Below are 22102 nucleotides of genomic sequence, written 5' to 3' on the forward strand. Positions count from 1 at the left end.
AGGTGTTTCACTTACTTACACTTACAAACTTTCACTTACTTTTTATCATGTAGTGTCTAAATATTTGTGGTCATGTAGGCTATTATACTGAACAAAAATATAAACGCAACATGCAACAATTTCAAAGAATTTACTGAGTTACAGTTCATATAAGAAATCCATCAATTGAAATATATTCATTAGGCCCTAATCTATGGATTTCACATGATTGGGCAGGGGTTGCAGCCATGGGTGGACGTGGGAGGGCATAGGCCCACGCACTTGGGAGCCATGTCCAGCCAATCAGAATGAGTTTTCCCTCACAAAAGGGCTTTATTACAGGCAGAAATACCAACACTTTACGTGTTGCGTTTATATTTTTTGTTCAGTATACATCATTACCTTATCTCCTGACATAGTAAAACACTTCAAGATGGAGGGGAGAGTCCTGGAATTCTTTTAACTTTTGGCTCGATGCCTTGGGCTCACTGCTCTTGGCAGATCTTTACTTATCTTACCAGGACTGCAGTCTCTCTAGCCAACTTCGCTTATCAGTTCTAGTTACATGGTGCATTTAGACCACATCCACTGTGCCACTCACGCAGTACACTATTTAGGATGAAAATAAAGTGGCATTACATTTTGATCTATCTACAGATAAATAATTGCCAGTAGCTGGTTTAAATGTAAATGCTTTCAAGAGTCAACAGTGTTTCCCCTATATTCATTTCGCAGCCATGCACCGCTTAAGACCCCAGGAAGACCCGAGCCGCCCACAAGCGTCTCTTTGTTTGTGCCCACAAGCTTGAGTAGCCCCCTACAGCAGCTAAGAATTACAGCCTGCTGATCACAATCAACAAGCCTCCCTTCCTGGAGGATGAAAAGAGCTGTTCAGCCCCTCTAACTTAGCTATAAATGTGACACTATAGCCAGAAAGCTACCAACCCTCCACAATGTTCTTTTTACAGTGGTTGCGGTTCCGGATTTTCTGGAACCCAGATTTTTTTTACTAAAGATTTCTACATATGTGCAGGATCATCTGCGCACTTCCCCCTCCAAGTTTCAGCCGCTGCTGCTTGTACATGAAGAACTACACTACCGGTCAAAAGTTTTAGAACACCTACTCATTCAAGGGTTTTTCTTTATTTTTACTATTTTCTACATTGTAGAATAATAGTGAAGACATCAAAACTATGAAATAACATATATGGAATCATTTAGTAACCAAAAATGTGTTAAACAAATCAAAATAAATCAAAACCCTTTGCCATGATGACAGCTTTGCTCACTCGTTAAAGATTTTTTCTTTAACGAGTCAGATGCAAAGGATTTACTTCAGACACCCAACAAGGCCCTCATCCCCATTATTCGCAGGAGAAAGAGACAGAGATATTGGGGACGTAGGTCTGGCTGCCTTGTAAGGATCCGATGGCGAGTGGGTAATCTGCCTTTGCCATTGGTCCTATTAGCCAACATGCAATCATTGGATAATAAAATAGCCAAACTACGAGCACATATATCCTACAAACGGGACATTAAAAACGGTAATATTTTATGTTTCACCGAGTCATGGTTGAACGCCGACATGAATAACATACAGCTTGCGGGTTTCACGCTTTTTCGGCAGGATAGAACAGCTGCCTCCGGTAAGACAAGGGGTGGGGGTCTGTGTATATTTGTAAACAACAGCTGGTGCACGAAATCTAACGAAGTCTCAAGGTTTTGCTCACCTGAGGGAGAGTATCTCATGATAAGCGGTGGACCACACTATTTACCTAGAGAGTTTTCATCTATATTCTTCGTAACTGTCTATTTACCACCACAAACCGATGCTGGCACTAGGACCGCACTCAATGAACTGTATACGGCCATAAGCAAACAGGAAAACGCTCATCCAGAGGTGCCACTCCTAGTGGCTGGGGACTTTAATGCAGGGAAACTTAAATCAGTTTAACCTAATTTCTACCAGAATGTTAAATGTGCACCAGAGGGAAAAAAAACTCTAGACCACCTTTACTCCACACACAGAGACACGTACAAAGCTTTCCCTCGCCCTCCATTTGGTGGCAAATTTGACCATAACTATATCCTCCTGATTCCTGCTTACAAGAAAAAAACTAAAGCAGGAAGCACAAGTGACTCAGTCAATAAAAAAGTGGTCAGATGAAGCAGATGCTAAGTTACAGGACTGTTTTGCTAGCACAGACTAGAATATGTTCCAGGATTCTTCCGATGGCATTGAGGAGTACAGCACATCAGTCACTGGCTTAATCAATAAGTGGATCGATAACGTCGTCCCCACAGTGATTGTACGTACATACACCAACCAGAAGCCATGGATTACTGGTAACATCCGCACTGAGCTAAAGGGTAGAGCTGCCGCTTCCAAGGAGCGGGACTCTAACACGGAAGCTTATAAGAAATCCCGCTATGCCCGCTGGCGAACCAGGCAAAGCGTCAATACAGGACTAAGAATGAATCATACTACACCAGTGCCAATGCTCGTCGGATGTGGCAGGGCTCGAAAACTATTACAGACTACAAAGGGAAGCACAGCCGCGAGCTGCCCAGTAACACGAGCCTACCAGACAAGCTAAATTACTTCAATGCTCGCTTCAAGGACTGTAACGCTGAAACATGCATGAGAGCATCAGCTGTTCCGGACAACTGTGTGATCACGCTCTCCATAGCCGATGTGAGTAAGGCCGCTGGGCCAGATGGATTACCAGGACGTGTACTCCGAGCATGCGCTGACCAACTGGCAAGTGTCTTCACTGACATTTGAGTGACTGAGTCTATAATAACAACATGTTTCAAGCAGACCACGATAGTCCCTGTGCCCATGAACACTAAGGTAACCTGCCTAAATGACTACTGACCCGTAGCACTCACGTCTGTAGCCATGAAGTATTTTGAAAGGCTGGACAGAAGCTCACATCAACACCATTATCCCAGAAACTCTAGACCCACTCCAATTTGCATACCGCCCCAACAGATCCACAGATGATGCAATCTCTATTGCACTCCACACTGCCCTTTCACACCTGGACAAAATGAACACCAAAGTAAGAATTCTATTCATTGACTACAACTCAGTGTTCAAGACCATAGTGCCCTCAAAGCTCATCACTAAGCTCAGGACCCTGGGACTAAACACCTCCTTCTGCAACTGATCCTGGACTTCCTGACGGGCCGCCCCCAGGTGGTAAGGGTAAGTAACAACATATCCGCCACGCTGATCCTCAACCCGGGGGCCCCTCAGGGGTGCTTGCTCAGTCCCCTTCTGTACTCCTTGTTCACTCATGACTGCATGGTCAGGCACGACTCCAACACTATCATTAAGTTTTCAGATGATACAACAGTGGTAGGCCTGATCACCAACAATGATGAGACAGCCTATAGGGAGGAAGTCAGAGACCTTGTGGTGTGGTGCCAGGACAACAATATCTCTCTCAGCGTGATCAAGACAAAGGAGATGATTATGGACTACAGGAAAAAGAGGACCGAGCACGCCCCCATTCTCATCGACGGGGCTGAAGTGGAGCAGGTTGAGAGCTCCTTGGTGTCCATAGCAACAACAAAGTATCATGATCCAAACACACCAAGACAGTCGTGAAGAGGGCACGACAAAGCCTATTCCCTCTCAGGAGACGATTTGGCATTGGTCCTCAGATCCTCAAAAGATTCTACAGCTGCACCATCGAGAGCACTGGTTGCATCACTACCTGGTATGGCAACTGCTTGGCCTCCAACCGCAAGGCACTACAGAGGGTAGGTAGTGTGTACGGCCCAGTACATCACTGGGGCCAAGTTTCCTGCCATCCAGGACCTCTATACCAGGCGGTGTCAGAGGAAGGCCCTAAAAATGGTCAAAGACTACAGCCACCCTAGTCATAGACTGTTTTCTCTACTAGATCCAAAAGACTTCTTAACAGCTTCTACCCCCAAGCCATAAGACTCCTGAACAGCTAATAAATTGGCTACCCAGACTATTTGCATTGACCCCCTCCCTCCCGTACGCTGCTTCTACTCTCTGTTTATTATCTATGCATAGTCACTTTAACTCTACATGTACATATTACCTCAATTACCTCGACTAACCGGTGCCCCTGCACAACGACTCTGTACCGGTAGCCCCTGTATATAGCCTCACTATTGTTATTTTACTACTGCTCTTTAATTATTTGTTACTTTTATTTTTTACTTATCTATTGTTTACGTAACACTTATTTTTCTTAAAGCTGCATTGTTGGTAAAGGGCTTGTAAGTAAGCATTTCACTGTTGTATCCGGCGCATGTAACAACAACAAAAATATATTTTATTTGATATAGTTACAATAGAAGTGCTCATCCAAAAAGGCTCAAGGTCATTGGCCACAGATAAAATTACGGCAAATCACGTTGTATGTACAGTAGCTTTGATTGGACTGATCATGTCAACATCATGAATCAAGTCGACAATCATTTTTAATGCTTGTCCTATGAAGAGAAATAATGACGAGAAATTATAGATAAAACGTAGTTGTGTTCATCGGCCATTGGACATAAACATTCCACAACAAGTTGGAAATCACAAATTCAACAATGAGTGGTTTGGAAGAAATTAGTGACAGAGGCTAACTGCAAGCATTGCAATGCAATCACTAGCCTGCTATTCAGTAGAGTGGCTGTATGGTCCCAAATCTGCGATTAAGGGGCTCTTTTCCAGATTTTAAATGATAAGCATTCAACATTGGTCATGGTGTCAATGAAGCATGAGTGGTGCCACACTCAAAGCAACTGTTAACTCGGAACTGCGAAAACTTGACTTCAGTGAGTTCAAGACAACTGGGAAGTCGGGAAAATACATTTTGAACGGTCATCCAACTCCGAATTGTAAATCTGGCCTCTTTCTAGAGCTACGACCTGAAGACCAATGATGTCAACATGATTCAACCTTGTTTTTTTCCCAAGTTCCCAGTTGTTTTGCCCACGAAGAACCGTCGCGCCACCTTCCTGTTCAAATGAGCACAGCATAATAAGGTGAGTCCAAAAATGCATTGTATGCTGCTACATAAATTATGTAATATGCCAGGGAGATATGTATGCTGTAGCTAGGAAATTAATACTAAGTGTATGTTGTGTAATAAGATGTTAGTAGCCCATGTGCCTCACCCTAATAATTTGGTATATTTACCCCACTTACTTTCACCTACTGTTCTGACTTAGTGGTGCACAGGTAGCCTATAACCTGTTTTAGAGAAATGTAATCATTGAATATTGTAAAAGCTTTCATTGTCTGCTTACTATGTAAAATTATGTAAAATCGTTCATTGTCTGCTTTATTTATCCTACGGTTCTGACTTGGTGTACAGGGAGAACACTGTAAGAATGGCCCATGTTCTGAATTCTGTCGCTGTACATTTCAAAAGTGTTAAACAAATAGTTATATTGACTACGTCCATCCTAGCTCGCTCATTAATGTCTTAATCTAAATGACGGATTGCCTCTTATGTCGTCCCTTTATGCCATAGTTTGTACATCTCAATTGTCATTAGAAACCACATTTGTTTAAGCAAGTCAGCCATATCAGCTATGTTTGCTTAAAAGGCAGTTAATGAGGCTAAATTAACTATTTCGCTGCCAGACAAGGCTCCGCTGATAGCCAGGTGTAGCAGTGGTAAGATGTTGGGACTGCTGTTGGGACAGCTTTATGTAGGGCCTAACAGTTGGTGGACACCGTTTGTCACCGTTATAGTGCAATTAATGTATTGCTTAGTGTTGTGCTGTGGCTTTGCTGGCATGCATCCCACTTGTTTTGTTTTTTGCCCAACCAAGATGTATTTGCTAAATCGCCACTGCTTAAGTATCAAAAGTAAAAGTACAATTAATTTCAAATTCCTTATATTAAGCAAACGAGACAGCACAGTTTTCTTCAAATTTGACAATTTTCCTGTCAAAATGTAAGGTATACTTTTGGGTGTCAAGAATATAAATAGTAAAGTAAAGTACAGATACCACAAAAAACGACTTAAATAGTACTTTCTTTAAAGTATTTTTACTTAAGTACTTTACACCACTGCTATGTAGGCAAGCTATATGTACAGTGCCTTGCGAAAGTATTCGGCCCCCTTGAACTTTGAATAATTTTGCACGCCCAATTTTTCAGATTTTGATTTGTTAAAAAAGTTTGAAATATCCAATAAATGTCGTTCCACTTCATGATTGTGTCCCACTTGTTGTTGATTCTTCACAAAAAAATACAGTTTTATATCTTTATGTTTGAAGCCTGAAATGTGGCAAAAGGTCGCAAAGTTCAAGGGGGCCGAATACTTTCGCAAGGCACTGTATGTAGCATATCAACAAGCAAAACACAGACAGGCAGTCAATAGTAATTTAATGCGCAAACATTGGCTATTGGGAGGCAGAGTTCTCTGGATATATGGCAGCATAACTATAAAGATGACATAACACAAAACACTGATAGTTTTGCCACAATACAATGTGTAGACAGTCTTGCTTGTGAAAACACTGTTTTCTGAGGCTCTGCTTTCTTTTGAATACAGAAGTGTGGTTGAAATGAAAAATACTGACATTTAGTCCTTCAAAGAGTACTAAAGTAGTACTACTGAAGCAGTACTTTAAAGTATTTTTACTAAAGTACTTTACACCACTGAGGTTAGGGGAGGGTTTGGCCAGGGTAGGCCGTCATTGTAAAATGAGAATTTGTTCTTTAGTAAGGAGTAGTGGTGTCTCTGAGGGGTCTTTGGCCTGGTTAACTAACTACCTCTCTCAAAGAGTGCAGTGTATAAAATCAGAAAATCTGCTGTCTCAGCCACTGCCTGTCACCAAGGGAGTACACCAAGGCTCGATCCTAGGCCCCAAGCTCTTCTCAATTTACATCAACAACATAGCACAGGCAGTAGTAAGCTCTCTCATCCATTTACATTTATATTTATATCCCTCCCAGGATTGTGTGTACAACAAAGCTTTCTTAGTCTCCAACAAGCTTTCTCTACCCTTAACCTTCTTCTGAACACCTCCAAAACAAAGGTCATGTTGTTTGGTAAGAAGAATGCCCCTCTCCCCACATGTGAGATTACTACCTCAGAGGGTTTAGAGCTTACTTGGGAGTATGACTAGACAGTACACTGTCCTTCTCTCAGCACATATCAAAGCAGGCTAAAGTTAAATCTAGACTTTGTTTCCTCTATCGTAATCGCTCCTCTCACCAAAGCTGCCAAACTAACCCTGATTCAGATGACCATCCTACCCATGCTTGATTACGGAGACGTAATTTATAGATCTGCAGGTAAGGGTGCTCTCGAGCGGTTAGATGTTCTTTACCATTCTGCCATCAGATTTGCCACTAATGCTCCTTATAAGACACATCACTGTACTCTATACTCCTCTGTAAACTGGTCAACTCTGTATACCTGTCGCAAGACCCACTGGTTGATGCTTATTTATAAAACCCTCTTAGAGCTCACTCCCCCCTATCTGAGACATCTACTGCAGCCCTCACCCTCCACATACAACACCCGTTCTGCCAGTCACATTCTGTTAAAGGTCCCCAAAGCACACACATCCCTGGGTCGCTCCTCTTTTCAGTTCTCTGCAGCTAGCGACTGGAACGAGCTGCAACAAACACTCAAACTGGACAATTTTATCTCAATCTCTTCATTCAAAGACTCAAATATGGACACTCTTACTGACAGTTGTGGCTGCTTTGTGTGATGTATTGTTGTCTCGACCTTCTTGCCTTTTGTGCTGTTGTCTGTGCCTAATAATGTTTGTACCATGTTTTGTGCTGCTACCATTTTGTGTTGCTACCATGTTGTTGTTATGTTGTGTTGCTACCATGCTGTGTTGTCATGTGTTGCTGCCTTGCTATGTTGTTGTCTTAGGTCTCTCTTTATGTAGTGTTGTGTTGTCTCTCGTCGTGATGGACTTGTTGCAACCCTTATTACTAGCCTGTTCAACCCCTCTTTCATATCGTCTGAGATCCCCAAGGATCGGCAAGCTGCCGCGGTCATTCCCCTCTTCAAAGGGGAGACACTAGACCCAAACTGTTATAGACCTATATCCATCCTGCCCTGCCTTTCTAAAATCTTCGAAAGCCAAGTTAAAAAAACAGATTGCTGACCATTTCGAATCCCACCGTACCTACTCCACTATGCAAACTGGTTTCCGATCTGGTCATGGGTGCACCTCAGCCACGCTCAAGGTCCTAAACGATATCATAACCGCCATCAATAAAAGACAGTACTATGCAGCCGTCTTCATCGACCTGGCCAAGGCTTTCGACTCTGTCAATCACCGCATTCTTATCTGCATTATCGATAGCCTTGGTTAAATTCTCGGGCCGACTCTTTTCTCTGTATATATCAATGATGTCACTCTTGCTGCTGGTGATTCTCTGATCCACCTCTACGCAGACGACACCATTCAGTATACATCTGGCCCTTCTTTGGACACTGTGTTAAGAAACCTCCAAATGAGCTTGAATGCCATACAACACTCCTTCCGTGGCCTCCAACTGCTTTTAGATGCTAGTAAAACTAAATGCATGCTCTTCAACAGATTGCTGCCCGCACCCAACTACAAATACCTAAGTGCCTGGTTAGACTGTAAACTCTCCTTACAGATTCACATTAAGCATCTCCAATCCAAAATGAAATATAGAATCGGCTTCCCATTTCGCAACAGGAGACAAAACGCGTCTCCTTCCTGAGCGGTATGACGGCTACGTGGTCCCATGGTGTTTATATTTGCGTACTGTTGTTGGTACAGATGAACGTGGTACCTTCAGGCGTTTGGAAATTGCTCCCAAGGATGAGCCAGAATTGTGGAGGTCTACAATTTTTTTTCTGAGGGCTTGGCTGATTTCTTTTGATTTTCCCATGATGTCAAGCAAAGAGGCACAGGTACACCTCCAATTGACTCAAATTATGTCAATTAGCCTATCAGAAGCTTATAAAGCCATGACATCATTTTCTGGAATTTTCCAAGCTGTTTAAAGGCACAGTCAACTTAGTGTATGTAAACTTCTGACCCACTGGAATTGTGATACAGTGAATTATAAGTGAAATAATCTGTCTGTATACAATTGTTGGAAAAATTACTTGTGTCATGCACACAGTAGGTTTCTTAACCAACTGGCCAAAACTATAGTTTGTTAACAAGAAATTTGTGGAGTGGTTGAAAAACAAGTTTTAATGATCCAACCTAAGTGTATGTAAACTTCCGACTTCAACTCTATATCTCCCTCTCTAACTTTAAGCATCAGCTGTCAGAGCAGCTTACCGATCACTGTACACAGCCAATCTGTAAATAGCACACCCAACTACCTCATCCCCATATTGATTTGTATCTCCTTGCTCTTTTGTACCCCAGTATCTCCACTTGCACATCATCATCTGCACATCTATCACTCCAGTGTTCATGCTAAATTGTAATTATTTCGCCTTTATGGCCTATTTATTGCCTTACCTCCCTAATCTTCTACATTAGCACACACTGTACAATAATTTTTCTATTGTGTTATTGACTGTACGTTTGTTTATGTGTAACTCAAACTGCTATGCTTTATCTTGGCCAGGTCGCATTTTTAAAAGAGAACTTGTTCTCAACTGCCCTACCTGGTTAAATAAAGGTGTTCTCAACTGCCCTACCTGGTTAAATAAAGGTGTTCTCAACTGCCCTACCTGGTTAAATAAAGGTGTTCTCAACTGCCCTACCTGGTTAAATAAAGGTGTTCTCAACTGCCCTACCTGGTTAAATAAAGGTGTTCTCAACTGCCCTACCTGGTTAAATAAAGGTGTTCTCAACTGCCCTACCTGGTTAAATAAAGGTGTTCTCAACTGCCCTACCTGGTTAAATAAAGGTGTTCTCAACTGCCCTACCTGGTTAAATAAAGGTGTTCTCAACTGCCCTACCTGGTTAAATAAAGGTGTTCTCAACTGCCCTACCTGGTTAAATAAAGGTGTTCTCAACTGCCCTACCTGGTTAAATAAAGGTGTTCTCAACTGCCCTACCTGGTTAAATAAAGGTGTTCTCAACTGCCCTACCTGGTTAAATAAAGGTGTTCTCAACTGCCCTACCTGGTTAAATAAAGGTGTTCTCAACTGCCCTACCTGGTTAAATAAAGGTGTTCTCAACTGCCCTACCTGGTTAAATAAAGGTGTTCTCAACTGCCCTACCTGGTTAAATAAAGGTGTTCTCAACTGCCCTACCTGGTTAAATAAAGGTGTTCTCAACTGCCCTACCTGGTTAAATAAAGGTGTTCTCAACTGCCCTACCTGGTTAAATAAAGGTGTTCTCAACTGCCCTACCTGGTTAAATAAAGGTGTTCTCAACTGCCCTACCTGGTTAAATAAAGGTGTTCTCAACTGCCCTACCTGGTTAAATAAAGGTGTTCAACTGCCCTACCTGGTTAAATAAAGGTGTTCTCAACTGCCCTACCTGGTTAAATAAAGGTGTTCTCAACTGCCCTACCTGGTTAAATAAAGGTGTTCTCAACTGCCCTACCTGGTTAAATAAAGGTGTTCTCAACTGCCCTACCTGGTTAAATAAAGGTGTTCTCAACTGCCCTACCTGGTTAAATAAAGGTGTTCTCAACTAGCCTACCTGGTTAAATAAAGGTGTTCTCAACTGCCCTACCTGGTTAAATAAAGGTGTTCTCAACTGCCCTACCTGGTTAAATAAAGGTGTTCTCAACTGCCCTACCTGGTTAAATAAAGGTGTTCTCAACTGCCCTACCTGGTTAAATAAAGGTGTTCTCAACTAGCCTACCTGGTTAAATAAAGGTGTTCTCAACTGCCCTACCTGGTTAAATAAAGGTGTTCTCAACTGCCCTACCTGGTTAAATAAAGGTGTTCTCAACTGCCCTACCTGGTTAAATAAAGGTGTTCTCAACTAGCCTACCTGGTTAAATAAAGGTGTTCTCAACTGCCCTACCTGGTTAAATAAAGGTGTTCTCAACTAGCCTACCTGGTTAAATAAAGGTGTTCTCAACTGCCCTACCTGGTTAAATAAAGGTGTTCTCAACTAGCCTACCTGGTTAAATAAAGGTGTTCTCAACTGCCCTACCTGGTTAAATAAAGGTGTTCTCAACTGCCCTACCTGGTTAAATAAAGGTGTTCTCAACTGCCCTACCTGGTTAAATAAAGGTGTTCTCAACTGCCCTACCTGGTTAAATAAAGGTGTTCTCAACTGCCCTACCTGGTTAAATAAAGGTGTTCTCAACTGCCCTACCTGGTTAAATAAAGGTGTTCTCAACTGCCCTACCTGGTTAAATAAAGGTGTTCTCAACTGCCCTACCTGGTTAAATAAAGGTGAATTAAAAATATAAAAAAGTGATTTTTTTTATTTTTTTATTTTTTATCCCAGCAGCCGTCCCTGCTGGGGGCCATTTGGTAGGCTGTCATTGTAAATAAGAATTTGTTTTTTAACTGACTTTCCTTGTTAAATAAAGGTTCAATTAAAAATAAATAAATGAACTAATAAATGAACTACTAGTTAAATAAAGGTTCAATTAAAATAAAAAGAATAGCTGGACAAATGCTAGAAACATTTCTAGTAGTCCTACTGCTTTCACCGATCTTGTCTTTTCGGGAACAGATAAAGGGGAGAATACAAGGAGAGGAAGCCAATGTAGACTATTGAGATGCATCCCCTGAGAGTAATAGGAGAGAGGTGGTGGAGGTGCTGCTACTGGCTAGCCCTCCTGCTGCTGTAAAAAGGTGTTAGGAATGGATGAGAAAGACAGAGGTTCCTCCTCTCTGACCTTCTCCTCCAATGGGTTTTGAGAAAGGAGGCAAGGAGAGAGGACATGAGTATGCAATTAAATTTGTATCACAAGGGAGTTTGTATCCCTTTCCACATATGTATTGAACTGTTTCATCCAACAGTAGGTTCAACAGAGGTTCAAAACCCTTCAGGACACCACTGGCTGTGAACGATTGTCAGTGAATACAATTACTGTTTGGAATTGAGGTGCATTGAATTTCAAAACATGAATGACCAGTCCTAGGTCAAAATAGCTGCGACAATTACCTTCTTATCCTCTCTGAAATTTCACTCGGATTGGTATGTCAATATATTTTGAAAGGTCAAATATAGTTCTTAATTTATGCTGCAGAGGAAATAACTTATGAATTGACAATGTGTCATGTGTGGATTGGAAACATGTTAGCTCTGGTCCAGGGTGTTATGTGTGGCTTGAGCCTCGACTTCAACGGCCTGCATATTTCGATTAATATAACTGATATCAAATCAAACGACTATCATCAATTTAACGTATGCGTATTAATTTCATTTGCTTGTGATAGCCGTCGCTACTATGCTCCTATTTAGCCGTAGTCATCAAATTTCTGACCACCTTTTGCTTGGCGATACTCCTCGTTCTTGATTAGGAATGCACGGGTGTCTTATAAACCTCTGTGGCCAGTTGCAGGTGGTACTCCAAAAAACTGAATATTCTGAAAAATATTTAATCTACTTTTTGCACCACAGGAGGAGGTTCCTCGCCACTTTAGCTGCTGGAGATCTGGCGTTTGGCATCTTTGCAGGAACTAGTCATTTGTAACACCTCGATCACACCGACAGTGTTATTGCGCAAAATGGTAGAGCCTCATCGGGATATGTATGCAACATAAATTCAACATTCACCTTCCGCTACCATTTCTGTCAAGCCGTCAACACATACGTTCAATTTATCCAACGTATGCACCACACAGAACGTGGTTTTCATATCTTTCTGAATATGTCCTCCTTATTGGAGTTCCACCTGCAACTGGACACAGAGGTTTATAAGACACCGGCCCCTTCCAAATCGAGAACAAAGAAACTATCACCAAGTAAAGCTTAGTCGAAAATATCTTTACTGCTAATAAACAGCATATTAGATATGCAGCTGAGGTTGGAGTTTACATGGCTACCCTCCATCGAGGATTGTTTTCTAATTATGTTTACTGACTGGCTTTAATATACTTTCGTTACTCGCAAACATAAGTGTTGCAGGAGTGCTGACAAACTTATTTAAGTTGTCATTTGTCCAAAATAAACTACTTTCGAGCACTCTGGTTGTCTTCAGACTAGCTCTTGTCCATGCGCACACAGCTCGTAATGCAGATCCGACGTATGCCCATGGACCTGCTCGCACATTGCGTCGAATTGTCAGAACTTTAACATATTTCACTTTGGTGAGTAACGATAGAGGGCATTGAAGTAGACTCAAGCCACATGTAATGCCATGGAGCAGAGCTAGGTGTCTCTATCTAGTCGGAATGATAAGTAAAGACTACAAAAATATTTAAAAGTTGAACCCTTTACAAAATGTATGGAAATTAGCTCAATTATTTTTGTTTATTCATTCAAACAAGACGAACAAAACACGAACTCCCGGCCATTTTCGCTGTTCCGTAAATTCAGTGACAGTTTGACCTGATTAGTCCTCCAATCTGACGTTTTTTGTGTGTAGTTGAGACCATAACAATAGAATATTCTATTAATAATAAAGAGGTGTTTTTTCCAAAAAAACCTGACCTGATATTTATTAATTTCCCTCTGTGCAGAAATCTCTCATGTTCGGGAAAGAGCAGGGGTCACATGCAGGGGCTACAAAAATACATGTAAATTGCTAATTCTCTATTTAACACATAAAGCTGCGATTTATAAAGGAGCCAACGTTATAATTCAATGTTATTACATGGGGTCTTTACAAACCCCTTTCACCCACAACAAATAGTTTGGTATGCCTGCTGTCTGGTTGGCACATAGGCCACAGTTATATTTAGCTTGTGTTTTGCAAACTGACCTGACCTATTTTCCCCATTGGTAGCCAACAGAGAACCAGAGAAAGGTCGCACCAGAGAAAGTAAGACGAGGGGAGGACCGTGGCTGTTGTGACATGGCCTGCAGAAATCCAGAGCTGGTGCCGTATACTGTAAGAGCAACACCTTCTCCTGTGTTATGCCCCGATAACGATAGTTCCAACGAGGAGGCTGAGATAAATGTGAAGATACCTGACACAGTTCTTCACATAGAGACAGAATCCTTCTTTGTGAACCGTCAACAGCTGGCTCTTCAGAGCCCCTATTTCCGTGCACTTTTCTATGGCGGCGGCAGAGAGAGTGGCAAGCGCCACGTTGAGATCAAAGGTGTGGGTGCGGACCAGTTTCGTGTCCTGATGGAATACACCCAGACATCCAAGCTATCGCTCAGCAGAGAAAATGTCCTGAGGATCCTAGAGACAGCAGACTTCCTCCAGCTGGAGAGACCCAGGCTCCTATGCTGCAAGTTCCTGGAGAGAGAGCTGCATCTAAGCAACTGCTTGGGCATGATGTCCTACGCTTGGCAGCTGGGATGCCGGGAGCTCTACACAGCAGCACGTGAGGTGGCTCTAACCCACCTACCTGCTATCGCCACAGAGGAGGACTTCATGTATCTGTCTAAGGAGAGTGTGGCGGACCTTCTTGCCAGTGATAAACTATTTGTATCCAGGGAGGATCAAGCCTTGGAGATGACCTTACGCTGGGCAACCTTTGACCCCAGTCGGGAGGAGGACTTCATGGAGTTGGTGGAGCTGGTGCGACTAGAGAGCCTGTCTCTGCCCTACATCACTGATCTGCTTACCAGGCTCAAAGGGTCTGACCCACAAGCCAAACTCATCTGTAAACTGAATGACAATTTTCCTACTAGCTGGTCTATGGGCAGGTCCATACCTCGGGCCAGCGAGACACTGTACATACTCGGAGGGCCCCATGACCAGGACAAACAGTCTCTCTACCAGTTTTACCCCCACAGTGGGAGATGGCAGTCCCATGCACCACTTCAGAGGAAGAATCTCACACAGTACTCTGTGGCAGCAGTAGGTAATGATTTGACAATTTGACTCACTTTCTGAAGTTAAACACCCTTTCTTATTCTGAATAAATTAAGTCAGCTAAAGTGATCCATGAACTTACTATCCGTATGCTATCGGGAGCATGTATACTTGAATAAGCCATAGGAGTCATAATTCAAGTAATTTATGCCAGGCTCTTGTTTCTTCCTCTACCAGGAGAAAACATTGTAGTCACCGGAGGAAACTTCCGTGATGAGATCTTTTGGTACAGCGTGGACTGGGTGCGGATATTCCAGTGTGGGAACAATCGCTGGGTGGATGGCCCTCCGCTGCAGAAGTCCAGGCACAGCCACTGCTCTGTGGGCCTGGGGCAGGAGCTGTACGTCCTGGGGGGCACCATGGACGAGGGGCCTGTGGCCCACGTGGAGAAGCTGCCTCTGGGAGCACAGGTCTGGGAGGATGTCAGCCCCATGGTGCGGGCTGTGGATAGGGCTGCCACCGTTGCTCGCGATTTGTATATCTATGTCGCCTGTGGACTGGATGAGAATGGGGAGGTGTACAGTGGCATTCAGAGATACCTGGTGAAGGAGGACCAATGGGACGTGGTCACCTACTCCCCTCTGCCCAGGTAAGTGAAATCAGAGCTTGCACTAGTTCTGCTAGGTTGAAAGTCATGGAACTAGCTAGGTTGCATCAACAGACTTTTGTCTGGGGCAGGTTCCTTATAAAAATAGATTTATGTCCCATAGGTATGACCTTCTTGCAACAGTGCTCAACGGGGCCCTCTATCTCCTGGGAGGTCAGGCATTGCGGCTAGATGTGGAAACAGATGAATGGACAGTTCTAGAAGAAGAATGTCTGGACAGAAAGTTCTTTGGTGGCTGCACCACAGTCAATGGGCAGATCTACCTGCTGAGCGAGCGAAAGATGAACAAAGCATTCTCCAACATGGTACTGATGGATCCTTACATCGACACCTGCATGGAAATAGACAATGCCATACCCTGTCCTGTGCCTCTCCGTGGCTGTGTTACCATGCGCTTGGTCACATGACACTGGTGAGTTGCCAGTAATCATTTAGCAGTTCACATCCTTCTCACCAACTCCCTCTCCCCAATATAAGAGATATTCTATTGAAATGGTCAGACACTTATCAGCTATTGATTTAGCTTTTGAATGGAAAGGTACAAACACATTTATCAATAGTTTGATAAAGGTTATTTATTGATTTTGTTGAACTGGCCAGAGTGAACAAACGTATGTGTGCATTCAGAACAAGACTAGTTATGTGTTATTGCCATTTGTATCGTTGCACTAATAGAACTTGTAATAAAATAAACATCCAATAATCATGATGGAAGGTTTTCCCCGTGTTTTATATATGCAGTACATTTCCACACTATGAGGTTGTGAACATTTGAACATGCTGATAATGCCCTTCATCCCACCAAAATAGTCAAACATTTCAGGCGGTCTTTTCAAACAGCTCTTACACTAAAAAGGGAATTATCATAATTTTCACAATTTCACAGTTAATAGACCAATAAGAAAGAGAGTTCCAAACCTCTCTGCCAATAACAGCTAGTTTTCAGTTTTCCCCTCCCCACTCAGACCACTCCCAGACAGTTCTAGCTAAATTCTTGATTGAGAAATTGCTCTTTGCTAAGAATATATTTTTGTATGTTTTTGAGCATAACAACTAACTGTGAACTTTAATACCTTCCAAACAAAGCAACTGTTTTGGTTATGCAGAGGTTGTTGATTCTGCTCTTCACAAGGCCTCACTGTCAGCCCTAGCTATGGAAACAACATGTCCCTAGTATAACATAAGGGTGTAACACTGGTGTTACAGTACAAAAGCAGCATTAACAGTGTGAGGCACACCTAGACCCTGGTAACAACATAGTCAGTCTCAAAGAAGTGTGTTCCTACCCTGGTCCCAGATCCCATATGATTATCGCTGTCATTGCAGGACAAGCTCATACAGATCTCTTAATCCAGTGTGAGATAGAGATGATTGTGATTGACACGTCTCTGGGCAAAAGAGTAATTCCAAACCCCCATCTTTTCACAGCACAGAAGTATCATGTCTTTAGTGCTTGAACATTTTGTCAATCAATGACATCACATTTTTGCAAAAGCTCCTGTAACCAATATGAGTAGTAAAATTGTATCGATTGAGACATTCCAGTTATAGATTCAGACAGAATCTAAAACATTGTCATATTTTCTAACAAGTGCTTGTGACAGAAAGTATTCAAGTTCAGTAGCACAGAGTAAAACAACCTATTGGTGAAACATGCTGCAAACTCCTCTCTGTTGTCACAGTGATATTCATATAAAACAATTATAGAAAAACATTATTTTTTCCCACAAGGTTTTTCTTATAAAATGTTAAATGCCTGGTCATGACGCTGCTCCATAAGGCAGAGTTTCCTGCCCCGCCCCAACGAATAGGCATGTTCTCATTTTCTTCACTAGAGGGCGATATCACAATTCTAACAAGGAATATGGCCAGTATGACAAATTGATGACAAAAAATGAGAATGCTTGGGAAGTTTGTATAAATTGTCAGCTAAAACCACAAAGCTACAGTAACTGCACATTTAATTCTAGAGGCTGTCAATGTTGCCTGAGATATCCTTAATTTTAATAAAAAGCTAAATGTATACATTTTTCTAAATTCTACCATCATACTTGTGTTATTAATGTCAGTTGTTAGTATAATGAACAAAAAGGCCATAGATTACTAGGTTGTTTCTTTTGATCTAAAAGTAAAACCAGTGTTCTTGTTGTTTGGCCAGACCATTATTTTGACAGTGCAGTAAACAGTAATGTACTTCAGTAAACCGTCTGAAGTTTGCTAGAGAGCATGTGGATGATCCAGAAGAAGATTGGGAGAATGTCATATGGTCAGATAAAACCAAAATATACGTTTTTGGTAAAAACTCAACTTGTTTGGAGGACAAAGAATGCTGAGTTGCATCCAAAGAACACCATACTTACTGTGAAGCATGGGGGTGGAAACATCATGCTTTGGGGCTGTTTTTCTGCAAAGGGACCAGGACGACTGATCCGTGTAAAGGAAAGAATGAATGGGGCCATGTATCGTGAGATTTTGAGTGAAAACCTCCTTCCATCAGCAAGGGCATTGAAGATGAAATGTGGCTGGGTCTTTCAGCATGACAATGATCCCAAACACACCGCCCGGGCAACGAAGGAGTGGCTTCGTAAGAAGCATTTCAAGGTCCTGGAGTGGCCTAGCCAGTCTCCAGATCTCAACCCCATAGAAAATCTTTGGAGGGAGTTGAAAGTCCGTGTTGCCCAGCAACAGCCCCAAAACATCACTGCTCTAGAGGAGATCTGCATGGAGGAATGGGCCAAAATACCAGCAACAGTGTGTGAAAACCTTGTGAAGACAGAAAACGTTTGACCTCTGTTATATACCCTTTGTTGGCAATGACAAAGTATTGAGATAAACTTTTGTTATTGACCAAATACTTATTTTCCACCATAATTTGCAAATAAATTCATTAAAAATCCTACAATATGATTTTCTGTAATTTTTTTATTTTTTGTCTGGCATAGTTAAAGTGTACCTATGATGAAAATTACAGGCCTCTCATCTTTTTAAGTGGGAGAACTTGCACAATTGGTGGCTGACTAAATACTTTTTCCCCCCACTGTATATATTTAAGTGACAGGCCAAGGTTGTAAATCTCTCCCGAGAGGCGCAGTGGTATAAGGCAGGCTTTGTCGCAGCCGGCCGCGACCGGGAGACACATTGGGAGGCGGACAATTATCCCAGCGTCGTCCGGGTTAGGGCGGGTTTGGCCGGCAGGGATGTCCTTGTCCCATCTCGCACTAGCGACTCCTGTAGCGAGCCGGGCGCAGTGCATGCTGACACAGTCGCCAGGTGTACAGTGTTTCCTCCGACATATTGGTGCGGCTGGCCTCCAGGTTAAGTGGGCGTTGTGTCAAGAAGATGTGCGGCTTGGTTGGGTTGTGTTTCAGAGGACGCACGGCTCATCTACCTTCGCCTCTCCCGAGTCCATACGGGAGTTGCAGCGATGAGACAAGACTGTAACTACCAATTGGATACCACGAAATTTGGGAGAAAAAGGGTTTTAAAAAATAACGGACAATTACCAGATGGTACAGAAGAGAAATTATTGATAATGCCAATAAATCTTACAAACACTATGCTCTAAAGGTAGTACTCTGGGACATGTATATGTACTGTATATTGAAAGAAAAGGACTGTACACCATAATAATCTTCAATGATTCATGTATTCTCTGTAGGGACACGTTTTGTCTGCTGTGTGTTGAACGTTTAGGATGAAACACGTCCATACAGAGAATAAATAAATCAATGAAGATAATGTATAGTGTAACTGTCAATTTCTATCATTATGGGCTTTACTACAAGGATTCAGCACCAAGCTACTTCTGACAAATAATCTATTATTGTACTGTATCATGGTACCAATGAAATCCCTACTAGGCAGTAAGGTAAATGATGATGACGACTTTAGTCTACTTACCTTGCCCATGAAGACAAACTTGTAGACCATGCGTAGGATCAGCCAGGCCCAGAAGATGTGCAGAGCTTGCAGCACAAGGAGCAGGGCATTGAAGAAGTATTAGGAAAGGAAAGGCTGGAATAAATCTAAAGTAACAAACAGGGTATTGTGGACTATTCTGAAAATCAGGAAGTAGTGTCATAGAAAACAGTAAATGAACCCTTCCTCAAGCCTTGCATTTTGAACATTTCTTACATGATAGATGTTTTATTGTCACAGACCAGATAGGTGTAGTGAAATGTGTTGTTTTATAGGTTCAGCCATAGTAGTATGGCACCACTGGAGCAAATTAGGGTTAAGAGCCTTGCTCAAGAATACATCAACAGATTTTTTACCCCCATATGGCTCAGGTATTCAAACCAGTGACCTTTCGGTTACTAGCCCAATGTTCTACCTGCTAGGCTACCTGCCACCCTACTTCTGAACACATCCATCTGATTTACAGTAAACACTATGTACTCTATTCTGACTTTAGTTTAGTTCATTAAAAAAGCATACATGCACATGAATAAAATCATGGAGAATAACACAATAAAGTCTGGGACCTATTTCCATTGTGGTCCTCTTGAGACCGATGGCTAGGCAGGATCCAACACTGTTGAACACAGTTGAGATGTGCGTGCATCAGAAGCAATGGAATATTTGCATTGAGGCCTACATTTGATTTACACATGTACAGTCGAAGTCTAAAGTTGACATACACCTTAGCCAATGTCACGATCGTCGTAATGAGTGGATCAATGCGCATTCGTGATTGAAGTTCCACATCTTTATTACGGTGAAACTTTAAACCAATAACTAAACTTGAACAGTAGTGGTGCACAAACACAAAACAACCATTCCATTTTATGGAATGGTCTGCCTACCCATGTGAGAGACGCAGACTCGGTCTCAACCTTTAAGTCTTTATTGAAGACTCATCTCTTCAGTAGGTCCTATTATTGAGTGTGGTCTGGCCCAGGAGTGTGAAGGTGAACGGAAAGGCTCTGGAGCAACGAACCGCCCTTGCTGTCTCTGCCTGGCCGGTTTCCCTCTTTCCACTGGTATTCTCTGCCTCTAACCCTATTACAGGGGCTGAGTCACTGGCTTACTGGTGCTCTTTCATGCCGTCCCTAGGAGGGGAGCGTCACTTGAGTGGGTTGAGTCACTGATGTGATCTTCCTGTCTGGGTTGGCGCCCCCCCTTGGGTTGTGCCGTGGCGGAGATCTTTGTGGGCTATACTCGGCCTTGTCTCAGGATGGTAAGTTGGTGGTTGAAGATATCCTTCCTGTTTGGGGGTATCATCGGATGAGGCCACAGTGTCTCCTGACCCCTCCTGTCTCAGCCTCCAGTATTTATGCTGCAGTAGTTTAGGGTCAGTTTGTTATATCTGGAGTACTTCTCCTGTCTTATCCGGTGTCCTGTGTGAATTTAAGTATGCTCTCTCTAATGCTCTTTTTCTCTCTCTCTCGGAGGACCTGAGCCCTAGGACCATGCCTCAGGACTACCTGGCATGATGACTCCTTGCTATCCCCAGTCCACCTCGCCGTGCTGCTGCTCCAGTTTCAACTGTTCTGCTTGTGGCTATGGAATCCTGATCTGTTCACTGGAAGTGCTACCTGTCCCAGACCTGCTGTTTTCAACTCTCTAGAGACAGCAGGAGTGGTAGAGATACTCTTAATGATCGGCTATGAAAAGCCAACTGACATTTAGTCCTGAGGTGCTGACTTGCTGCACCCTCGACAACTACTGTGATTATTATTATTTGACCATGCTGGTCATTTATGAACATTTGAGCATCTTGGCCATGTTCTGTTATAATCTCCACCCGGCACAGCCAGAAGAGGACTGGCCACCCCTCATAGCCTGGTTCCTCTCTAGGTTTCTTCCTAGGTTTTGGCCTTTCTAGAGAGTTTTTCCTAGCCACCGTGCTTCTACACCTGCATTGCTTGCTGTTTGGGGTTTTAGGCTGAGTTTCTGTACAGCACTTTGAGATATCAGCTGATGTACGAAGGGCTATATAAATTGATTTGATTTGATTTAACTTGGGTCAAACATTTCGGGTAGCCTTCCACAAGCTTCCACAATAAGTTGGGTGAATTGTGGCCCATTCCTCCTGACAGAGCTGGTGTAACTGAGTCAGGTTAGTAGCCATCCTTGCTCGCACACGCTTTCTCAGTTCTGCCCACAAATTTTCTATAGGATTGAGGTCAGGGCTCTGTGATGGCCACTCCAATACCTTGACTTTGTTGTCCTTAAGCCATTTTGTCACAACTTTGGAAGTATGCTTGGGGTCCTGACTGATGTCTTGAGATGTTGCTTCAACATATCCACATCATTTCCCTCCCTCATAATACCATCTATTTTGTGAAGTGCACCAGTCCCTCATGCAGCAAAGCACCCCCACAATATGATGCTGCCACCCCGATGCTTCACGGTTGGGATGGTGTTCTTCGGGCTTGCAAGTCTCCCCCTTTTTCCTCCAAACATGACGATGGTTATTATGGCCAAACAGTTCTATTTTTGTTTCATCAGACCAAAGGACATTTCTCAAAGAAGTACGATCTTTGTCCCCATGTGCAGTTGCAAACCGTAGTCTGGCTTTTTTATGGCGGTTTTGGAGCAGTGGCTTCTTCCTTGCTGAGCGGCTTTTCAGGTTATGTCGATATAGGACTCGTTTTACTGTGGATATAGATACTTTGTACCTGTTTGCTCCAGCATCTTCACAAGGT

The 22102-nt window shown here is 42.8% G+C and overlaps 1 protein-coding gene across 1 annotated transcript; it reads left to right on the forward strand.

Annotated features, from left to right (window-relative positions):
* The first annotated feature begins 13784 nt into the window (after positions 1-13784).
* Positions 13785-16163, forward strand: LOC109889202 (kelch-like protein 23). Its single transcript, XM_031822599.1, has 3 exons — positions 13785-14834; positions 15023-15434; positions 15556-16163. Exons 1-3 carry the CDS (start codon positions 13871-13873, stop codon positions 15857-15859), a joined length of 1680 nt encoding a protein of 559 aa, XP_031678459.1. The 5' UTR covers positions 13785-13870; the 3' UTR covers positions 15860-16163.
* The last annotated feature ends 5939 nt before the right edge of the window (positions 16164-22102 follow it).

This window comes from Oncorhynchus kisutch, linkage group LG4 (genome assembly GCF_002021735.2).
Source record: "Oncorhynchus kisutch isolate 150728-3 linkage group LG4, Okis_V2, whole genome shotgun sequence".
NCBI lineage: Eukaryota > Metazoa > Chordata > Actinopteri > Salmoniformes > Salmonidae > Oncorhynchus > Oncorhynchus kisutch.

Bases quoted from the DNA above. Each gene is read 5' to 3' on its own strand.
- LOC109889202 (XM_031822599.1), top strand. From the start codon at position 13,871: ATGGCCTGCAGAAATCCAGAGCTGGTGCCGTATACTGTAAGAGCAACA. The intron at 14,835-15,022 runs GTAATGATTTGA...TTCCTCTACCAG, and splicing joins GTACTCTGTGGCAGCAGTAG to GAGAAAACATTGTAGTCACC. The intron at 15,435-15,555 runs GTAAGTGAAATC...TATGTCCCATAG, and splicing joins ACCTACTCCCCTCTGCCCAG to GTATGACCTTCTTGCAACAG.